The sequence below is a fragment of the Trichosurus vulpecula genome, chromosome 2 (genome assembly GCF_011100635.1).
Source record: "Trichosurus vulpecula isolate mTriVul1 chromosome 2, mTriVul1.pri, whole genome shotgun sequence".
NCBI lineage: Eukaryota > Metazoa > Chordata > Mammalia > Diprotodontia > Phalangeridae > Trichosurus > Trichosurus vulpecula.
This window is the reverse complement of record NC_050574.1, coordinates 230,865,794-230,886,950: the sequence shown is the minus strand read 5'-3', so window position 1 is coordinate 230,886,950 and position 21,157 is coordinate 230,865,794. Positions and strand designations below refer to the sequence as shown.

The 21,157-nt window shown below is 42.1% G+C and overlaps 1 protein-coding gene across 1 annotated transcript; it reads right to left on the bottom strand.

The window, feature by feature from the left end:
- Nucleotides 1-715: 715 nt before the first annotated feature.
- Nucleotides 716-5,417, bottom strand: HOXD4 (homeobox D4). Its single transcript, XM_036746908.1, has 2 exons — nucleotides 4,946-5,417; nucleotides 716-4,354 (listed from the first exon to the last, which is right to left on the bottom strand). Exons 1-2 carry the CDS (start codon nucleotides 5,355-5,357, stop codon nucleotides 4,050-4,052), a joined length of 717 nt encoding a protein of 238 aa, XP_036602803.1. The 5' UTR covers nucleotides 5,358-5,417; the 3' UTR covers nucleotides 716-4,049.
- Nucleotides 5,418-21,157: the final 15,740 nt, after the last annotated feature.

Here is a 21,157-nt window from a genome sequence, read left to right as displayed (position 1 = left end):
AGGGAGATAGGAGGGGCTGGGGGCTAGACTGAGCAGTCCCAGAAAAGTTTAAGCATCCCAAAATTTTTAGTTTAAGATGTTCTTCTTAAAGTAACCAATACAGCCAAGCCTGCTAGTGGTGTCGTTTTTTTTTTTGGGGGGGGGGAGGGTTGGACAGGATCTAGTCTCTTCCTTCTAGTTGTCAATTAACAGCTTGATCTCACCATTCGCCTCAGAATGCAGTGCTCTGGGGGGCTCCAAGTTTCAAGAGGAAGGTAGGGGTGGAGAGGAGTGCTTTCCTGACTGTAATCAGGTAGGAAACCAGCCTGGAAACCAGTCCTTTAGCATGAGCTTGTCAATTATTGTTCCCAAAAGAAAATAAGAGACCTGGTAGACTTTTTCTAACCTAAGGCTCTTCCTCAGCCACAATAGTCTAATCAATGTGTTTTGTCAGATTGCTTAAAAGTAGTTCGGTGAAGAGGGGTGTCAGGGTGGGAGATGATGAGGGACTTTTTAAGGGTGTACTTTGGGACTCTATCTAAAATTTTTAAAAAAGCAAAACTAAGGTAAACCTAGTTTACCTCCCCATCCCCATTATTGTATCATTTGGGGGGAATGACAAGTAAGTAAATAAGTATGCAAATAAACAAGCAAGTAAACAAGCAAGCAAACGAATGTTGAGACAGCTCTTTCAAGACTTACAAAGACTGCTTCTGTCAAAGCAACAAACAGAATAGGTTTCTCTACACCTTTTATTATTTCAAATATATATGAACAAATTACATCAAAACTACAGGCAACAATTAGTATAAATAATACTTTAATCAGTGGCAGCAAAACCATTGGTAGATTCTATAAAAGCATCTTATGTAGACAGATATCATAGCGTTGCTTGACGATGTCATAACAAAAGGCTGCAATATTACAAAGTGGGATGTCTGAGAAGCAGTCTCTTCAAGAAAATATTCCTCTTCCACCTTCAGTCACAGAGCCACCCCCACCAGAGTTTTAAAAAAAAACATAAACAAAACAAACACTTCTGGCTCATATTTTCTGGAACAAAATGGAAAAAAAATAATAGCAAATGGGCCATGGAGCTCATTTTTGTCGAGCTTCCCTTTCAACAGGAACTCAGATGGAACTCTCCTGTCGCTCCCTTTGGCTGGAACCACAGAGAGGGTTTCCTGAGGCCACTGGCCTAGTGTGGCCCTCTTCCAGCAAGCCCAAATGGACCCTTGATCCCAAGATGAATTTAAGAGTTGGGTCAGCCCTCACATCCATCCACTATATATTAACATTTCAAAAGCTCATCACTTGAGCCATACAAGGAAAATTGAGACTTATAAACAAAGGGGTTGCTTCTTTGATTAAGTTACTTTCCAGAGTATTAGCTCTAAGTAAGAGAAGGAGTCTTGGCTTTTTTCCAAGAAAACATACTTGTGTGCTTTCTCAGCCAGAGCAAGGGAGAGTTGAGTTAAGCAATTGTGACATTTGGTCGAAAGCTGGGGCTAAGTAACCTGAACTTCCGAGGGGGTGGGGGAAAGCTCTCTGTAGCTGGACATCATGCAAAATAGACATTTCATGGAAAAGCTTCAATATATTCAGGGATGTGAATTTCAGGGAATAGTGAGAGCCATGCTCAATTTGTCTAAGGAAAAAATCTTTACAAATGGCACATCCAAATGGTCTCCATGTCAGGGGAGAGAGAGAGAGAGAGAGAGAGAGAGAGAGAGAGAGAGAGAGAGAGAGAGAGAGAGAGAGAGAGAGAAGGGTAGTTAGAGTCCAAAAGGTTAAGGGTTTAGAGGTCAGTCCTCCCGGCTGAAATACAGCTAATCGAATAGAAAATTTGTCCTCTGGGTGAACCTGTTTCTGTAATTTAGCCGAACTTCAGTAAAATACCTTTTCAGCTTCTCAACGTGAAGGCATCAGAAAAAAGACGTCTTTACTATGTATGAACTCTGTGCTTTTTGTCATAGAAACAATGATGTGAATAATGCAGGAATATCCATCTTTAATATCACGACATGTAGATATTCAAGTATTGCCATGTGCAAGTCTGAGAATCAGGCTCACCCCAAGGAAGAACAAAGAGTTGTCTCCAGGATTTAATACAAAAGACCAAGTCTTGGAAAAAACTTTAGAGGAGCCTAATTTCAGCCAAAGAGCTCAAATTAATTAATACCTGCTCCCAGCTTTGGGCATGAACTGTATTGAGAAGCAAACACATGTATGAAACTGCCATTTTCTCCTTTTTAGCCTATTTTAAGATTACCTTTGGAGCCTTCCAAAATGTCTGGAGAAATAACACAATTCTATGATCTTTCTTTCTCTTAACCCTAATCCCTCTTCCACATCTCCTTCTTCCTTTTAATTCTGTAACTGCTCAAATAATTTTATTTGGTGATTGTAGTTTAGAAACCCAGTAGACTGGGGGTGGGGGAGAGGGTAAAAAACCAGGAAAAGCCTAGTTTTTAACGAGCCCTGGAAGAACCTTTCCATTTTCCCACTTACTCTTAAAGGGTTAGTTTTTAAAACACACACACACACACACACACACACACACACACACACACACACTCTAAAATTAAAAAAAAAATCCACAAACCTCTCTTGGTAGAGAAGGATAAGAAAAATGGCAATGAATCCCCTCCCATTGGTTTGAGTATTTTTCATGTTATTCTCCTGCTGAACTCAAGGTGAGACAGACAACTTGAAAACTTCAAAAGGGTGTATTAGATCACCCATTACTAGGACATAAACGTTTTACTTCTATTTAGCAAAAAGAAATTTCTCCCCTCCTGCAACTAACTCCCTTCTATTCTTGACCATTTGATTCAATTTGCTTGCCTTCTTGCTTATTTATTTGGACAGCATTCCCCACCCCGCCCCCAGCCCCAATATGTTTTCCAGATTTCTGGTAAGATAATACTTGGCTAAACAGACTGGTGTGCAAGGTGAATTGTGCGTTGGGAATCGAGTTGGAAGGTAAGAGGATCTCTAAAATGGCACGGAAGACCGGGGCTGTTTTGTTTGGTTTCCCCACAATGAAAATGTTTGACCATTTGTTCCCTTTTTAAAAAATCCCACAGAAGTGGTTGTGAGCAGAGCGAAGAACCAGTTGTGCAGCCTAAACACATTTTAAAGAAATTGACTTTGGGTCGATATGTTTTTTCTCTCTCTCTCTCTTTATAAAAGGGTTGGGGCAGTTCTCCCATACTGGGAGTGGAGGAGGGAGAGAGTCCTAAATGCCTGGCAAAGTGAGAAATCTAAGCCGTACATATTCTCTATGATTTTCCATAAGAAGGAGCCTTGAGCTTCAGCTCTTCTGCTTAGGATTTTTGGCTTAACCGCGTTGTAATGTGTGTGCTCCTCTAATCGACAAATAAATAAATATGTAAACATAATCTGAAAATAAAATAACCCGTTTCCACTTCTTTCCTAGGTATTTCTTTGGGGGTTTCTGAATGTGAGCAGAGGCTTTAAATCACAATCAGCCACAAGATAGAAGACCCAGGAAGTTCACAAATCCTGTAACCAGCTAAAAGCCCTCTGCCCTGAACTCTCCTACATTCCATAAGCCCGAAACTGCAAAAGGTGGGGGATGAGGGTAGACAGAACATCAAGACTGATACTGGCATAGAATCAAAACTTCACTTTAAAATTGAAAACCGAAAAGATGCAATTTCCATTTGTGTTTAATGACTCGTCAGATTATTTATAGACTCAGTAGCGCCTTCGATATATAATTATATATACATACACACACATATATAATTATATATCTCTCTCTATAATTTTCCCTAAACTTTCCACTTCCTGCCTGGAGAGCTTGGGGGTTGTGCTAGTATGAAGAATGCCAAGAAAGTCTGTAGTACCCTCAGCGAGTCCGCTTTGTACAGCACAGCACCTTAAAGCAAGCTGACAGCCTGGGGAGGCTTTGCCTGCTCCATGCAGGTTGTGTTTGGATCATGTCAGTTCTACACACAGCACAGTTCAGAAGCAAAGGATGAAATTGGGGGGAGGGATTGGGGAGATTGGATGGGGTGGGGGGGGGGGAGATTTCACCTCCTCTATAAAGTCGTCAAGTCAGTGTGATGGTCCTTGGACACAGGCTGTAAATGCTGGTTCGAGGCGGCCGAGGAAGACCTGCCCTTCGTGTTGGGCAGCTTGTGGTCTTTTTTCCATTTCATCCTACGGTTCTGAAACCAGATCTTGATCTGGCGTTCAGAGAGACAGAGAGTGTGGGCTATTTCGATCCGACGACGCCTCGTCAGATACCTGTTAAAATGGAATTCCTTTTCCAGTTCTAGGACTTGCTGCCTTGTGTAGGCTGTTCTGGACCGCTTGGGCTCCCCTCCGGTGTAATTTGGATTCACTGAGGGGGAACAAAAGAAATATACGTAAATGTAAGCCACATAAGAACAAGTTTGGTACAGTTCAATCTGAGCTTACACTCCATTATGATTTTTAAACAATCCTCGGGCGCGCGCCTAGACGCGCGCGTGCACACATTCACAAGCCTGTCGGTGTATGGGGTCGTGAAATCCCCACCAAAAAAACAAAACAAAACAAACCACAAACCCCTATAACAACCAACAAAAATTGTGCACGTTGGATTCTCTGAATTTTGTAAATAATTACACTCCTCCTTTTCACCTCTAACACATTCTCCTTCTAAAAATGGAGGACCCCCTCCCCTTCCCTGATACAGCCAAGGAACCACATGGCCAACGGCCTATTTCCTCTGCTATAAAAATTTATGGGGAGAGTAATTGCGGCATCCATTTAACACACGCTCATGCACACACACACACACACACACACACACACTCACATACACGCACATTCGAACATAGTCCACAACTCCTAGCTGGGTCTGGGGAAGCACTTGAGGGTAGTAGCCTCAGGGATGGTGGGTCTGGGGTGGGGGGAGGCAGAGCGACTGGAGCCAGGAGAGGAACCTTACCGGAATTTACATGCACTTTCTTCATCCAGGGGTACACCACAGCGGGCTGTTTGAGGGCCGTCCCGTTGGGAGGTTGCTTGAGGCTGGCCGGCTGGCTGCAGGCCCGGGAACTGGGAATTGGAGGCGGGGGACAATGCTCCCCTTGGCCAGGGTAGTGGCTCGCCGGGCCCGATGGCTCCTGTCCATGACCCCGCGGAGGCACCGTAGAGCCTTGGGCATTGCTACAGCTGAAGGGCTGCTCGCTGTAGTTTGACCGTGGGTAGACTCCCTGATGCTGGAAATCCGAACCCTGAGAGCCACTATAATAGTCTGAGCTCTGCTCGGCTAGGTAGCTATTCTGCAAATATTCCTCACAAGGAGGAAATTTGGGGTCCACATACTTAGAGTTCACCATATACGAACTCATGGCCATTAATTTCTGAAGGTAGAAAATACTAATTTTTCTCGTGTTGTCTTTTTTTCTCCTTCCATAGGGCCCTCCTACTTGCTGTCAACTGAATAAAGTTAGGGGGCCATGTGACCGCCCCAGCCAATGGCGAGGGAGGGAGTTTATCACCGGATTTGTGAGCATCTCATAATTTTCACAAATTTAACTAAATAATATACGTGTAATCAAGTGACTCCACTCTATGCATTTGGTCTTCCCAGCCAGATGTTAATGTGGTAGGACGATTCATCACTCCAACCTCCATCTCCTTTGCCCCTCAGGTAATCCGAGCTTTTGTTTGAAACTGACTTTTCTAACCTTCCATGCCCTTTCCACTAATCCCCCAGAAATCATTCCCCGGCCCTTCGCGTTACATTGGTAAATAAAACATTCAGCAAGAATATATAGCTGTGTGCTAGGGTTGAGGCTGGGGGTAGGGGTGGCACCAAGACATTGGGGAAAACGTGCAGAGGGAGAACTGGGAGAAAGACTCCACGCCCAAAGAAAAGCCATCAAACAGAAGGGGAATATGATGTACAATAGATGTGTCTTGGCTTTGTCTCCCCGGGGTCACCCAAAAGTTACCAGAATCTAGTTCGGTTGAATAAAATTAGGCAATCAGTAACTCCGAATGCACTTAGCAGGTCCCCGTACAAAAATTCACACAGAAAGCTGGGCGACTCTCGTTTGTGCTTCGGGTTATCTCCCACCCCCGCCCCCCACTTCTTTACCATTGAAGTTACAAGCAGTTAAATCGAAGACTGCTTAACACCATCTCAGGAAAGCATCCCAAATTTAATCATATAAACTTTTCCCCCTTCCATCCATCTGCCTTGAGCAGAAATGAATCCAAGCCGATACCTCTCGTGCTACTTTCCAGATAATCCAGGAGCTAAAAAAAAAAGTGGCCAGGAAAATTCTTCACACCTACCCTCTTAACTCTTTTTTAAAAGTGCTCTCTTTCAGAAGCATTCATTTGTCAAACTAGATTTCAGATAGTCCAGACCTACCATGTGACTCGGTTTTACAATGAACAGATTTTTAAAGTTGATCTATAATTCACCAACATCAATTCATATTCCCCATGTCGTAAGGTGTCAGTAAATAAGACAGGGCTAGCATGACTTGGATAAGTCTCCAATAAAGCAGCATGCACTTCATTTCGGATCCCCAGACATTTACACTTTTAACCATTTGCAGAAATGTGAAGTTTTTGCATCGACCATATATTCCCCTAGAATCGAATCTGTGACTATGTGAATACCACACAAATTCGGTTCTACAGGGTATATATAGACAACGTAATAACATTCTGTTCTCATCTACAATGTAATCTGCCAGGATCATTTTATTTTTTTCTGATTCATCCTACTTTCTAAATCAAAACTATTCTGCACTGGCCAAAAGCTGTCATCTTCCACTGAAATAAATTTGTACTTTCAGAAGATATTCAGGTAGTTTACAGTTTGCTGAAATACCACTTTAGGACGTAAGGACAATTTAAGGCGACTAATTCAAATATCCTTCCTTCTCTGCCTGAGAGAGAACCTGAGTGGGATTTAGAAGCCTCCATTGAGGCTCTTCTAAGGAAAAAAAATGAAACAATAATAATATTAATAATGATGACTCATCCCGGAATTGACAGATTTTCCCCTACTCTTGGCCACCCGAATAATCCCTCTAAGCAACATTTTTTAGAAAGGAAGCAGACACTTTCTGGAGAGATAAGGGGAAACAGAGAAATGCGTCCACCAGCCTCTTCCCCCTAGCTGAAGTAAAATGCTGGCTTGAAAGCTAAAGTTAGTTTCCAGAAAAACAAAACAAAGCAAAACACAACTGGTCCCGTTTACCTTCGCGTCATTAGAGTGCCTTTCTCTTTTATCCTGTCCAACTTCAGGCAGTAAAACCTAGGGTCGAATGCTTTGCTCAGGCAAACGTCCTTAGGTTTAGTGGGGTAGCGTTTATGGTGAAGGGCAGGGCTAGAGGTCATTCGAAATCATTTACAAACATATCACAAAGTTTCATTATTTTTGCTTTGGCGACAGCAGCACACAAGAGTACAAAAGTTCATGAATTGCGCCTGCCCCAACTCCTCAGTGCTGTCCGGGGATCAACCCCTCAGCTCGGGTCGGGTTTTCAAGCATGGAAACGAGGACACCCAGGAGGTTGGATTTCAGAGCAAGAAAGATGGCCCATCCTGCTTAGATTTCTTTCCATACAGGGTCATAAGTTTGAGATTTCTTTCTTTCTTTTTTAAATCTTTGAAATATATAGAGACCCCTCCCTTGTGTGGGAATAGGGAGTAAGGGTTAGGGGAGAGAAACAGCTCCTGGTACTATTGCTCCAGTCCCTGCTTGGATGAAATCCGCCCTCCACCCATTCCCACCTCCCATATCATTTTTTTTGTGAACTCAGTATTTGACCTGAGAATCTCTTTGCTTTGCAGCTTAAGGGATTTAGTGGTGATGATCCTTGTGCCTAGTGCTTCTGAAAAGGGCTCCCCCCCCCCCCCCCGCCCTCGCTGAGCCAGTCTGATCCCTCTTAGGCCACCCCCCCATATACAAAACAAAATGTCCACATCTGACCCCTTTACTAGACAAAGAGCTCTTGATCTCATCCAGAAAAATCTAGAGAGATGGACCCAATGGGCTCGGCAATGGGAGAAATCCCGTACATTTTCATATTTGTGAGACGCTGTGACCTGCATTTCACCTTACTGCACGACTTGCTCAGACAGGTCAAAGCCAGAGAGTTATTGATGAACAAAAGCGTTAAATAGTCACCTCCTGTTCAACTGCCCACACAAACGCTTTTGATCTATCAGGCTTTTTGTGCTCGTGTTCATAATCGCTATGCTAAATGTAGTTTTGGGAGAGGAAAAAAGTGATTCAGAAATATAAGGGGAGCCCAAGCCTCATCTGACAAGAGCATATCTGCAGTTCAGCGTGGAGAAAAGCAAGGAAAAGGTTACCTATGAAAGAGAATGTTAAATCCCAGAGCAAAGAGAGCCATTTAACTTCATCAAGGACATCTTGCAGAAGAGAAGGGGGAAATCACAGAGCAGAATCTGCAGCGCAAGGATAAGCCTGGCATGGTGATTGAAAACAACCTGATTATCAGGAAGGCTGCCTCTTTCTGTGGGTTGGGAAAACGTGTGTATATATTATATATCTCTATGGATATACAATATACATGTATATATGAAATTTCTTTGCTCCACACGATTAAAGATAGATAATGTTTAATTAGAAAAATGGGCATGCATAGAGAGTGCAGACTTCATTTTCCTGGTAGACAAAAATTAACACAATTTTATAGTAAAATCCTAGGTTACCAAGGCTGCATTCTCTTTCTTTTTCTTCAGGAAAAAAAATTCCTTGATCATCATCTAAATGAAGATTTTCTAAAGAAGACCTAATCGGAGGCCTCAGAAATTCTGATGCTCTCTGGTGCTGTCATGTGCTTCCCCCGGAAGACCAAAATTACAGCACCCAAGCCCTAGCAGTGGTTGCCCCTGCTCTTTCCTTTCATCCTCCTGGGCTGTTCTAGCTGGCTCACTCATTTTTCTTAAAGCATTGGGAGTATCTTTCAGTTGCTATATGGAAACTGGATGGCCAGTGTAACACCATACCTGATAGTAACAGCAACCCCGCCCCACTAGGATCTCAAAGTGTCTACTATAAGCCATGTTGACGCAAAGCCCATGAATATATTCCTCCCTCTGCAGATGTGTTTCTAAACCTGGAGAGCTCGACCAGAGAGTAGTAGAGAACTCTTTTAGGGAAAAGAAAGGCAGTTGGGCGTGGGGTTGAAGGAGGAGTGGTCGGGTTCTGGAAGCCTATGATTTCATTCGGTGATTACAGTTTTCGCGCAGGGAGGCGCTGCATCGCTCCAGCATGTTAACAGGGAAACACTGCTAATTAGTTTCAAGCACTTAAAAGGAGTTTAAGATGCCACCTAGCACCTGTGCTGGATGGTAAGTGCTTTGTAGAAAACTCGGCTGCAAGTTTCCATATCACAGGTGATTGCTAGAGTCCAGTAACAGCAGGTTCAAACCGGCTCATGCTCCACGACTCCAGAGACCCAAGTAACCCCAGCGTAGGAGAGGCAAGCTTCATTATCTCTCCCGGCTGTATTACTCTTCCAAAAGCATTTAGCAGTTCACAGTTCAAGCAATTCAAACTTTGGGAAGGAGTAGAAACAAAAGGGGTACTTACAGGAGACGTCTTTCCATTGTGTCGAACCTGTTGCAATAAAAACGTGGGTCATTGTTAAATTCCATAGAAGAGCAAGGTTCTTTTTCAAGACTGCAGAGAAAAATAGCAAAGGCCTGCCAGGTGTCCTGCCCAGATTAAAGAACGTCTCCCACCCTGAGGCTTCGGGAACCATAGAGCACCTGAGAGCTCCCTTCCAGGCCAGAAGCTGCAGTCCCAATTCGGATACACTTGTGTACACCGAAGTCTGAATTCTCGTGGGCTACTGCACCCCCTTTCTGATTTTCCTGCACTGGCTCAAACCACTTGGAACAAGGTTTCCCCACTGGAGTAGTGGGAAGCATAGGGCCTTTGTGTGTTGCCTTCTGTGTTTCAGTTGGATCCATCGGTGGCTCCATGTCCGTTGCTGGGAAAGTAGATCCCACAATCTATCCCTTCCTGGGATATTTCCACCCTACTCTGAGCCTAGAAGCTGATCTGCTTTCCTATTAATGCATTCAGGTTACTTTAAAATTTACATTTGATGAAACTTTACAATTCCCCTCAATGCCTAGAGATCTTTGCCTCTCCATTTTCAGGCAGGATCTGTGAGTGACTTGGGATCGAGTGCTCGATTCCACTTGAATTCAATGATAAAGATCAATTCAAAGGAGAATGAAAAACCAATTCGTGGTGGGAGGAGGTGTAATCAGTGGGTATAAAGGCAAATTGCATTGCTGTAAATTGATGTATTTATACTTATACCATAATGCCTATACAGACATACATCTACATCAGTTGACAGCATTGCTTGCTTGAGAATTCTTATCACAGTAAGACCCAGAGCAATTTTCTCCATAGAAAATGCCAACCAATTTTTAAGTTTTATTCCAAACGATAGTTCACATCTCCTAAGCACCGAGGAATCTCAAGAGTTCCACCCCTTCCCAACTTATTTTCCTCCCTTTTCTTTCCCCTCCCAGAAATTATAACCGCTTTCCTATTTCAATTAGATGTACCGTTATACTAAGAAAAGAGACAGTAAACTCCCTCTTTCCTCCTAGTTAATCCTGGTGAAGGGGTATTGACAAGCTACGTTTGGGTAAGTGTGTGTAGAAAGGGGAGAAAAGGCTGATTCTTCCTCTATTTGCTCATTCCTAGTTAGGCTGATTTTGAATCAACTTGATTTGTGTTTCTTCCCAACTCCTCCCCTCCACCCTCAGGATTAACAAACAGCAGAGAAATTCGAACGAGTCTTTAGTTGTATCATAGGTAATCACGGACTTACTGTTCTTTCCCAGTGGATAGGGGAACCTGAGAGCAGAAATATCTCGTTCAGGATCAAGCCGAATGTTCCTTGCTAACACTTTCCCTATTACTGCTTCCAGGAACCAAAGCATCTGCACTTGTATGCTCTTAAACTAATTTATGGTGGGAATTATATTTTGGCTTGTCAACTCTCAAGCCATAAAACAAAGTTTATTGGAATCACGTGCTTCTAAATAGCCACTCAGGACCTATCTCTGCGGAACCATAAATAACCTTCTGCTTTAAACTTTTATTCACTAAATAAAGGTTCACTGCAACTGTTCTATCAAATTTAAATAGTTCCAAATATTCAGGATGCATGGGAGGCCATATTCATACCAATACCCGGGTCTTTTCAAACAGCACCTTTTCAGAGAAGGCTGTTTGAGTTGAGAGATAGTGCTCCAAATTTGCTATTTGGGAAAAGGACTGTGGGCATTTTTTTACGGTTCTTTCGCTGCATTCGCTGTGAGTACCATCAACTCCTTTATTTAAATCTCTTCTAGCTCTATGGTTTTAAAAGAAATAAAGAGGAAAGATAAGACACACCGCATGCTTCCTTAGTTTCTTCCCTGGAAATTGTTTATCATTTGGTTCGAGGATGCACAGAGAGGGAGGATTAGGAATAGAGGAGGTGGGAAGAGAATTGAACGAACACATTTGCTGAACAATAGTTCAGGATGGGTTTAGTAAGAAAGGAAGGTCGTCACAAGCTTGGGAATTTCTATGATTTGCTTAGATCTGAAAGGAGAGCCTGAGTAAGTGACCAAACTGCTGAAACCAGAATGGCTCTGGGTTGGTAAAGTGAGAAGTGGCTAAATAGCCCCAAGAAATCTCTGAGAACTGAACCTCTAAGGGTGGCTATAAAACAATAAAACAGTCTTGGTGTGAAGGCAACAGGGTGTGAGGAAGCAAATGAGAATTTCAAGGATTCTAAGCACAGGAAGTCAAATGTCCCAGCTCACTTGCCAGTGAGACCACTGGGATTAGAACCGATTGGGAGTAAAAAGTGGGCACAAGGAGCTTAGAGGGGAAGGGAACCCTGTCCAAGGGGCATAGCCCTGCTCAGAGCACAACTGACTCCGGGAGGAGGAAATTTCTATTCCCTTTAGAGATCCAAGATGTATCTTTGGCCTGATTTCTCGACCAAAGGAGAATATTGAATTCTCCGATATGGGAAAAATAAACCCACAGACCACCAGAAGGAGCTGGAAAGAAAAGAGAGAAGTGCCCCTTTATCCCTCCCACTTCCACCACACACACCTCAAAATAAAAGCATATGTATGTTTCTAGGAACTTTGTGGAAACCTGAGGTCTGATTTAGCCCTTATAAATATAAATGAGTTGAAGCATACATTTAAAAATCAACCTCTATATAAATGATGAATATTTTGTGTACACATGTATACGTGCACACACATATTAATTTTAGAGCAGCAACTACTTCCATCAGCAATTCCTATCAAACTGATGAAAGCTGCTCTGGAAAAAGACATTTCTCTGTAAAAGATATCTTTGCATCTAAATTTTCCTCCCATTCTACATGTAATTCTAAACCCTCTCCTGATTTGACTTTCATTAAACAGAAAGCATAGGATTTCTTGTCTTGAAAAATCACTAACATTATCCTCTCCCTTTCCTTATTCTGACAGTTATTTTTTAAGCATTCTCCTTCTTAGCCCACTCCTCTTTACAAATCATGACCAATAGATTCAGGAATTGGATCATCCTCTAAAATAGGTTCCTATATCTCCTAGTACTAGATTTTGCAGTTTTAGAATCCATCATTACTAAGTCGATACGTCAGTTTCGAAGTTTAGTGGAGGTATGAGTTTGGAAGAAAGCTCAAATGTAAAAACTCCAATTAACCAAAGAAAGACATCCATTTCCCAAAGGTGTAGCTTGTAACTGCAATTATGAAAGTTTTTTTTAAGAACATAGAATTAAAGAATCAATGGTGCGGAACTTTATTAGGGCCTTCATTATGTTTCCTGGGGCAGGGTGGATAGAGTGACAAAAATACACTCTATCTACCATGCATATATATGTGAATCAATTGGGGAGAAGAAACATCTTCCATTTTTCTTATAAACATCCAGGAAAAAGCAACAGTATTACCTCTATCATGATAAAAAGCATATAAAAGAAGGAAAGGGGAAACTTTCATTCCACTGTGTGAAATGGTGCAGAACTGGGTCAGAAAATATCATATGTGCTGAAAGTTGACAAAGGGTCACCCCTAGGGCTGGGCACTGCAGGCTAGAAAACAGCAGATTGAGGAGAGGAAACTAAATGAAAATCTAAAAGAAATAGTCATTTTCCTTTTGAAGTGAGACTTGGATCTGAGTATCTTCATAAGACAAGAGAAGTATCCCTCCTGGTTTTGTTCAAACCAAACAATCTAAGAACAGTGAGCTGTACTCTTCAGTAGGCTGGCCTGGTTTAGAAATTCAAGCTTACTATCAGCAATACTGTATAGTGAAACAGTTGAGGATTTGGATTCAGAGGAACCTTATTCAGACCTCACCTCTACTATTTACCAGCTGTGTGGCTTTGAACAAATCACCTCACCAACCTGGGTTTCAGTTTTTTTCATTCATAGAAGGGCCCCAGACTATGTGATCTCTAAATTCTAAATCTTAAGGTTTATTCCTTTCCCTAAACCCAGTACCTTGAAGTTGATTCACTAATACACCACTCCCTTCCCCAACAAGAAAAATTTACATAAAGATTACATAAAGATGGAAGGAGGGAGTTGAGTCAGGGGTGATGTATGCTATGACCAAGGAATCAGCAGTATTCTAAATACAATTTATTCTAGTCAGCACCTTATTTGCTCCCTAGCCCTTTTGGCCCCACAAACTAAGAATCCAAGGACTTTGAAGCTATGTATAAAGCAGAGTCATTGAAAGTGGTGTTAAGCTCCTTCTAAGGGAACTCTGAAAAAGGGAAATAGGTAAACAGAGGGGTTTCAATGTAAAACAGCCATATGTGAAGATGTGTTCTACACTCTAGGTGAAAAAATAGCAAGTCATGGATTTTATTTGGGGATGGGTTGTATAGTGGTGGAAAAATTGCCTGACTGGAAAAAAAAAAGTAAATCCCAGGGCTGAAAGAAATCCTACTCCAGATTTCTGGCAAATGTCAAGTATGTTCCTGGGGAATTGATATTTCCCATCATCTAGTTCTACTGATGATGTAGACTTTGGGTTCAGCTACCTAGAGTTCTAAAACATTGGATCTTTTTAGGAAGAAAGACACCAAGAGGAAGTGAATACGTACTGTGAGATAAGGCATTTTAGGAGGATGGAACCATGAAGAGAATATTAGATGGCTAAGCCGATGGATGGGCAAATGCTTCTTCAGTTGGAATAGAAACACGGTTAAGGAGAGTCCTCTGACTTTACCAGCAAAACCCAGTTTAAGACACATAAATGGAAGGAGTAGAGAGGGATGTTGGAAAAGGCACATACTGATTTTTATTGTAAGACATGAGTGTAAAAGGAATTAGATTCTCAGCAGGAAGCACCTAGAAAAGTTCAAGGAAAACCTCATGAAGAAACAAAAGAAAAAGCCAGAGTGGAAAAGAGGTGACTTCCACAGGATAAGTTTACCTCTCTAGGGAGAAGACCATGGAAGATAGGGATGGAAGGGTGGCACTGTGCAGAGGATGGAAATGGAAGTCATAGTGACTGGAGCCTGGGATTCAATTTCCTTTTCCCTAGTCTACTGGCACTTGCTTTTGAACTAAAAGAAGATTCTAGAGAGGAGAGATAGAAGGTAATTTCAAATGTCATTTTCCTCTCCTAAACCATCTTTCCTTTCTACTCTACATTCTTCATTCCTAAGCTCCACTGGGAATTGTGCTCCTAAGATCTGACGAGATTGAGGAGAGAATATTTGCCCACAGTGTTAGCACTGCATCAGAGAGGTTATGTCAAGCCAGGTTCTGTCTGGGAGGAGAGGAAGGGAAGACACACTGAAAAGGTAGATTTGGGGTTAAATGCTTTGAGGTGGTGAATGTAGGTTCCTATGCTCTCTGGGGTCTAGAGCCTTAAGTAACTTTCACCCTTCCCCATTAAAATATAAGAACTATCACAAATGAGGAGCCAAGATTGGGATTTTCTTTCAATTAAGCCAACATCAAATGTTTATTAAGGGCCTTGGCTAACTATTGGGGGTCCAAATACAAAAAAAGAGAAAGAAACAATTCCTACTTGCAAGGAACCCACAATCTCTAGAGAGAGATAAGTACATATATGAATACTCAGAGTAACTATTAAGAGAATAAATACAAATACATATATAGAAAGCAGCTGAATACAAATTAGTTGTAGGATTGGAATTCTTAATGTGAGTAGTTAGAGCTTTAACCCAAATCATAGTGCAATGTGTCATCAGTGTCTTGGACTAAATGATCTTTAAGGTCCCTTCTGGCTCTGAACCTTATGATTTCTTACACTATCTTAAATATTCACTCTTTCTTTTGGCACATGGTTTGCTTCAGTTTTGCACCAGAGACTTTCAGGCCTTTCAGATTGGTGAAAGAGCTGGCATCATTTACATCCCACTGATGTCAGACTTCTACAATCCACAGAAGACTTCGCCTCCTCTGGACTCCACAAGCTCTATGGGTCCCTAGGATATTGACAATAAGCTGAGAGAATGTAAAACTAAAAAGAAGGAAGAGAAGGGTGGGATCTATTGATTCCCGCCTTCAGTAGGCCCCAAATGGCAAGGATACAGGAACCTGCTTGCCGAGCAGGAAGGAAATGTAATCTCAAAGGGAAAGGTAGGAGCAAAAGAGAATTAAAATTGAACTGGGACAGCTAGGTGGCGCAGTGAGTAGAGCACCGGCCCTGGAGTCAGGAAGACCTGAGTTTAGATCCACCCTCAGACATTGATACACTTACTAGCTGTGTGACATTGGGCAAGTCACTTAACACTGATTGCCCTGCCCCCCCCCCAAAATTGAGCCATCATAGTGAGTGGTGATTCCTTTTGAAAAATCCTACCTGGAAATGGGGTAAAGGAGACATAGAGATAGAGAAAATTTATTCTTGTTTTTAAAAATGTTCTTTGGATGTTCTCTTTTTTTAAATATCTCTTTTTTCTATTTAAAAAAATAGCCCTTATTTCTTATTGTCTCACCTTCCCTAAAAACCCCCTATTATCTAATGCATATGGTCAAGCAAAAGAAATTGACATTATTCCTGTCTGAAAATGTATACCTCATTCTATACTTCTGGCCCTCCACCTCTCTCCCCAGAAGTAGGGACCACCCAGTCTTTTGAAATGCATTGACCAGAGTACTGAAGTCTTTCCAAATTGTTTTCCTTTATATTACTGTGGTCATCATGTTGATCGTTCTCCTGCCTGTGTTTACTTTGTTCTGCATCAGTTCTAACAAGTCTTCCCAAATTTCTCTAAATTCTTCATATTCATCATTTCTTACAGCACAATAGTATTCCACTACATTGATATACCACAATTTGTTCAGTCATTCCCCAATTGGTGGACACCCACTTTGTTTCCAGTGTTTTGCTACTATTACCCCAAAAAATGCTGCTATAAAGACTGAGGAAATTATGCTTCAGAAAGCAGGGTTTTCTCATATGCAAAATGAGGGTTTTGGTTTTGGATTAAATGAGCTCCAGAGTCCCTTCTGACTTTGACACTCAATCAATCCATAGTTCTATGAAACAGAAACTTTGGAGACAGACAAACTTCTCAGGAAGTTTTGGTAAATATCCCTAAAACAAATTAATTAATTTTCTCTCTCTCTCTCTCTCTCTCTCTCTCTCTCTCTCTCTTTCTCCTCGATAGTGCTATAAATGATGTCATCAAAGAGATATGTGATGGGGGGAGTGGAGGATGGGCTGTTGATAAGTAGTAAGGGCAGCATATGGAGGGGGAAGGGAATAAACATTTATTAACTACCTATTATGTGCCAGGCACAGTACTAAGCTCTCATTTTATCCTCACAACAACCCTGTGAGGTAAGTGCTATTATTATCCCCATTTCACAGTTGAGGAAACTGAGGCAGACAGTGGTTAAGGCTCATACAACTAGGAATTGTCTGAAGCTAGATTTGAACTCAGATCTTCCTGAGTCCAGGCCCAGCACTCTAACACTCTGCCACTTAGCTGCCCTAATAGATAGCCCATGTTCTCCACTGGTCACCATGCAATATTAAATATTGTAGAGAATGGCCCCTATTGAGGAATACAGGAGGTCATGAACAAGAGTCAAACAGGAGAGGCATTGGAATGGATATGTTGTGATTCTACATCACTAGAAAGAGTACCAACATTGGTGAGATGCATCACAATATCAAAGCATTTGACTATAGTTGAGAGGAAGTCTATAGACTAAGAGGTAATCAAGTGTAAAGGGAAAGTCTAAATTGGTATTCCACAGACTTGAGTTCTGCTACTAAGTTTTAGTCATTAAGTAGATGCATGATCCTGGGCAAGTGCCTTCACTTATATAAGCTTCAGTTTTCTCACTGGTACCTTGACAAGGTCTGGACTATATGGTGCCTGAGGGTCTTTTCCAGCTCTAGCAAGCTCTGATTCTATGACCTAAAGAGGTAGAGGCCACACCAGGCTGGAGGTTGGGGAAAAAGAAAGAGAAGATGGCAGTAGAGCAGGTGAAAAGAATGTAAACAAACACACCTTTCTTAGGCTTTAGTTTAGGACACATACTCTAGTTACATAGGAGTAATGGGTTAGCTGTCTTGACCCAACTCTACTGAATCCAGGATCTTCCCTGGGAATTTTGTTATAGAATCACAATTCAAATCAATTCAATGGGCTTTTGTTAAACTTTTGAGCACTGTTCTAGGTGCTTATAGAGTTAGAACTGAAAGGGACCTTAGAGATTTTCAAATGTAACCGTATTATTTTACAAGAGGAAAGTGAGACCCAAAGAGGCATTCCTTGATGATTTCTGAGTTCCATCCCAGCTATGATGCTGTAGCAGAGCTTTTAGGAAACTCTTGGTTGAGTAGACTGGGACACGTTAACATATCTATCAGGCCTGAGGATCATCAGTATACACTGGTCTAAAGCAAAGACAGGATAGAAGCTGGGAAGAAAGGGGAATATATGGTGGGAAAGGGTAGACTTCAATTAATGGTTCTGGATGCAATTTAGAGATATCTGTGCCAGAGTATGTATGTAGAGCAAATAAGGGAACTCTTCCAGGAATCTGAAACCCAAGAGAATCTTAGTGCTGTATTGGATACAGCTTTTAAGATGAACAGGGTTCCTATGGGATCTCAGAAACCATGTTAGGTTTGGTTTTAATTTTGTTTCTTTTGCGTGTGTGGTCAAGAGGTCACAAGACTAGGAATCTAGCAACAAATGGTGCAGAGTAGGAAAGGAATACAGACACATTTATGTTTGGATTTTGTTTCCTTTAAGTTTGTAAACTGTCCCCGTACCCCCTTTCAATTTCGTTGTCTTGATGTTAAGGGTGTGTGGAGCAGATGGGTTGGTTTGGGGGCATTGGGGCTTGCAGCAGGAAAGCGCACCCCCTGTAGGAGGGCGAAGGCAAGGCAAAGGCAGATCCCTAGAAATTGCTCCTCAAGAGCACAAAATTTTTCACTGCTCTGGTATAAACTTTCTCTACCTCCATCGGGAAAAGGAGGAAGACGTAAGATGAAGATGTCTGTATCCATGTGAACATTGAACTCTCAGCCCAGATCAAAGAGAGGAGATTAAGACGGGCCCAACCGGTCACTGACTCTAAGCAGCTTCCTCCGGATGCCTCCAGCAGACAGCTTGGGCAGAGACCCGGTCTTCGGTGCACTTGCCGCAGCTTCTGTATGGCTCCAGGGAGCGCGCAGGGGGTAAGTCACGTGCCCCTCCCACCACCCACTCGACCGCGCCGCCCCCGGCTCCTACTCAGGGCATTTCGTGCCGAGCTGGAACTGCGTGAGGCTTGTCCTACAGCGCCTTCTCCTGGACAAGAGGCCAGACAGCACAAAAAAAAAAAAAGGGGGAACCCATATCCAGAAACCACCAAAGACCTGTGACTTTCTCAAACTGGCAGAATGCAGCTCCATTGAACCGAAGATACTACTGTTTTGTCGGGAAAAGCTCCTGGCAAACGAAGTCTTTTTATTCTTTCCCCCTATTCCCTCCAATTCCACATTTCCGTCTTGACCACAGCAGCCCCACTGTTTCCAAAGGCAGTGGGCTGACAGCAAGCTCCTCCAGGGAGATGTCTGCAACTTGTTTGTTTATTCATTCTATCGATATCAGCTGAGCTGTATCCTAGCCTCCTAAGCATTGCAACTTGCTACACAGCGGTGGTAAGGGTCGAGAAGGTTCGGGCTGGTGGGATTGGTCTTAAATTACGTGGTTTGAACTTGGGCCAAGAAAAAACCCATTTTCCCAAACCAGATGAAGCAGACAGAACAAGCCCATAAATTTTGGAGGGTCCAATATATTTTTTAAACACCTGGAAAGAAGATTGGGTTTCCTTTGGCACCAAGCCTGTTCTGATTTTTTTTTAAGTATAGGTTTGCACTGAATAGACTAGGGGAAAGGATATTAAAATGATTGAAAGTAACACGACCAAGTCATGAGAAGGCCAGTGGGAAAGATATTTTTCCTATAAATGGAAGCCTGGAGTTAAAGAAAGATGAATTGCAAATACACTCCAATAAGTAGAGGGGAAAAGATCAAGTTTAATCTTCCTCCCAAGCCTCTTGTCCCTTTTCCCCTCCTCCCTTTCCTCTTCCCCCAACTGTTTGGTTGGTCATTTCACTGCGCATGCGCTTACAGCGCTGTACCCTAGTCTTGGATCTGGGTTTGGTGCAAAGTTCCGCGCCTACACCGCACTACAATGGTGAATGAAAAAAAAAATCATACAGGCTTGATGTCATTCACTACAACTGAAATTTAAATCAGCCCCAGAAAGCCAGGAAACATTCTTACTCCCCCCCATCTCCCCGCCCCCCCCCAAAAAGGAAAATTTTAAAAGAATTGTAAACCTGGTTCTTCCCAATTTACATTTCCATGTAAAGAGAGCTGCAGTCTTTACTCTCTCATTTATATAAGCGATCTGAAGTCTAGTTCGCAGCTTCCTCAGAGCCATTTTTTTTTAATTAAGGTCAAACAACCCTATTGAGGTGAACGCTTCTCTTCCGGATTCCCCTAATCTTTACCAAACATAAGTGACTATCTGCTAAGAAGAGCTTTCCACTGGAAAGAGAATTATATATTTTAAGTTGGATACAAATTGGAATTCGGACCATTATGACGTTTTGCGTTTCCTTTAACTTCCTGTCCTCCCCTCACCCCCTTCAAATTCTGCCTTCCCTGCCGCACTGCAGCAGAGCTGTAAATACCTTTAACAGCTGCCTGCCAACCAAGGGGTGAAATACTGTCTTTGTTCGGATTTTCCCCTGCTTCCAGGACTCAGAAAGCAGAACTCATGCAAAATATGCTTATTTGGAAGGAAGTTTGGCAAAGAAATAAGCTGAATTTTGGATCCCGTAACTTAGACACGTTTATTTTCTCTCCCCCCCGCTTTCCACTGTGCTGACAACTCTTGCAACACCCCCACCGTCCCTTGACACCACAGAGAACTAAAGCACAAATTCATTCCATTTACATGGGCTATATATAGATAGAGATTTTGGCCAAGCACGAAGGGAGTTTCTTACAACGGCAAGCATTTGCTTTCAGCTTCCAGACGTTTTTGGTTTCGTTTCATTTTACATTGGTTGATAGAGCAAGAGCTAAGTGGTTTTTTTGGCTGCAGCAAAGGTATTAAATGTGTTTCTGATTGACTTAGGAGCCTCTATCCAAACACGTTTTAGGAATTATGCATTTCCCTAAATGAAATTAGTCTCTACTAAGCACTTGAAAATATATTGTGGCTCTTTGGAATTATCTCTAGGTCCACCATGTCTGAATCCATGACATCATCCTCAGCTGTGTGAAACCATATGCCTCCATCACTGATTCCTCTATGGATGCACATCTATAGAGGAGTTCAGTGATATTGAATAACGGAAACTAATACGATATGTAGTGGACTTAAACATAGTTATGAAATAGTGCTCTTATAGTTACAACCCATCTCTCTGGTATTGTTATATGACTTATTAAAGGTGGAAGAGTGGAAATGGGGGAGGGGAGAGACTGCGAAATAACATAGTTCAGTGCTTTTTTTAAATATATATATAACCAAAGGATTATATTAACTAAAATTTAAAAAGAACATTAGTGTCTGAGTTCTTCTCAGAACAAGAACTGCTTACTAAA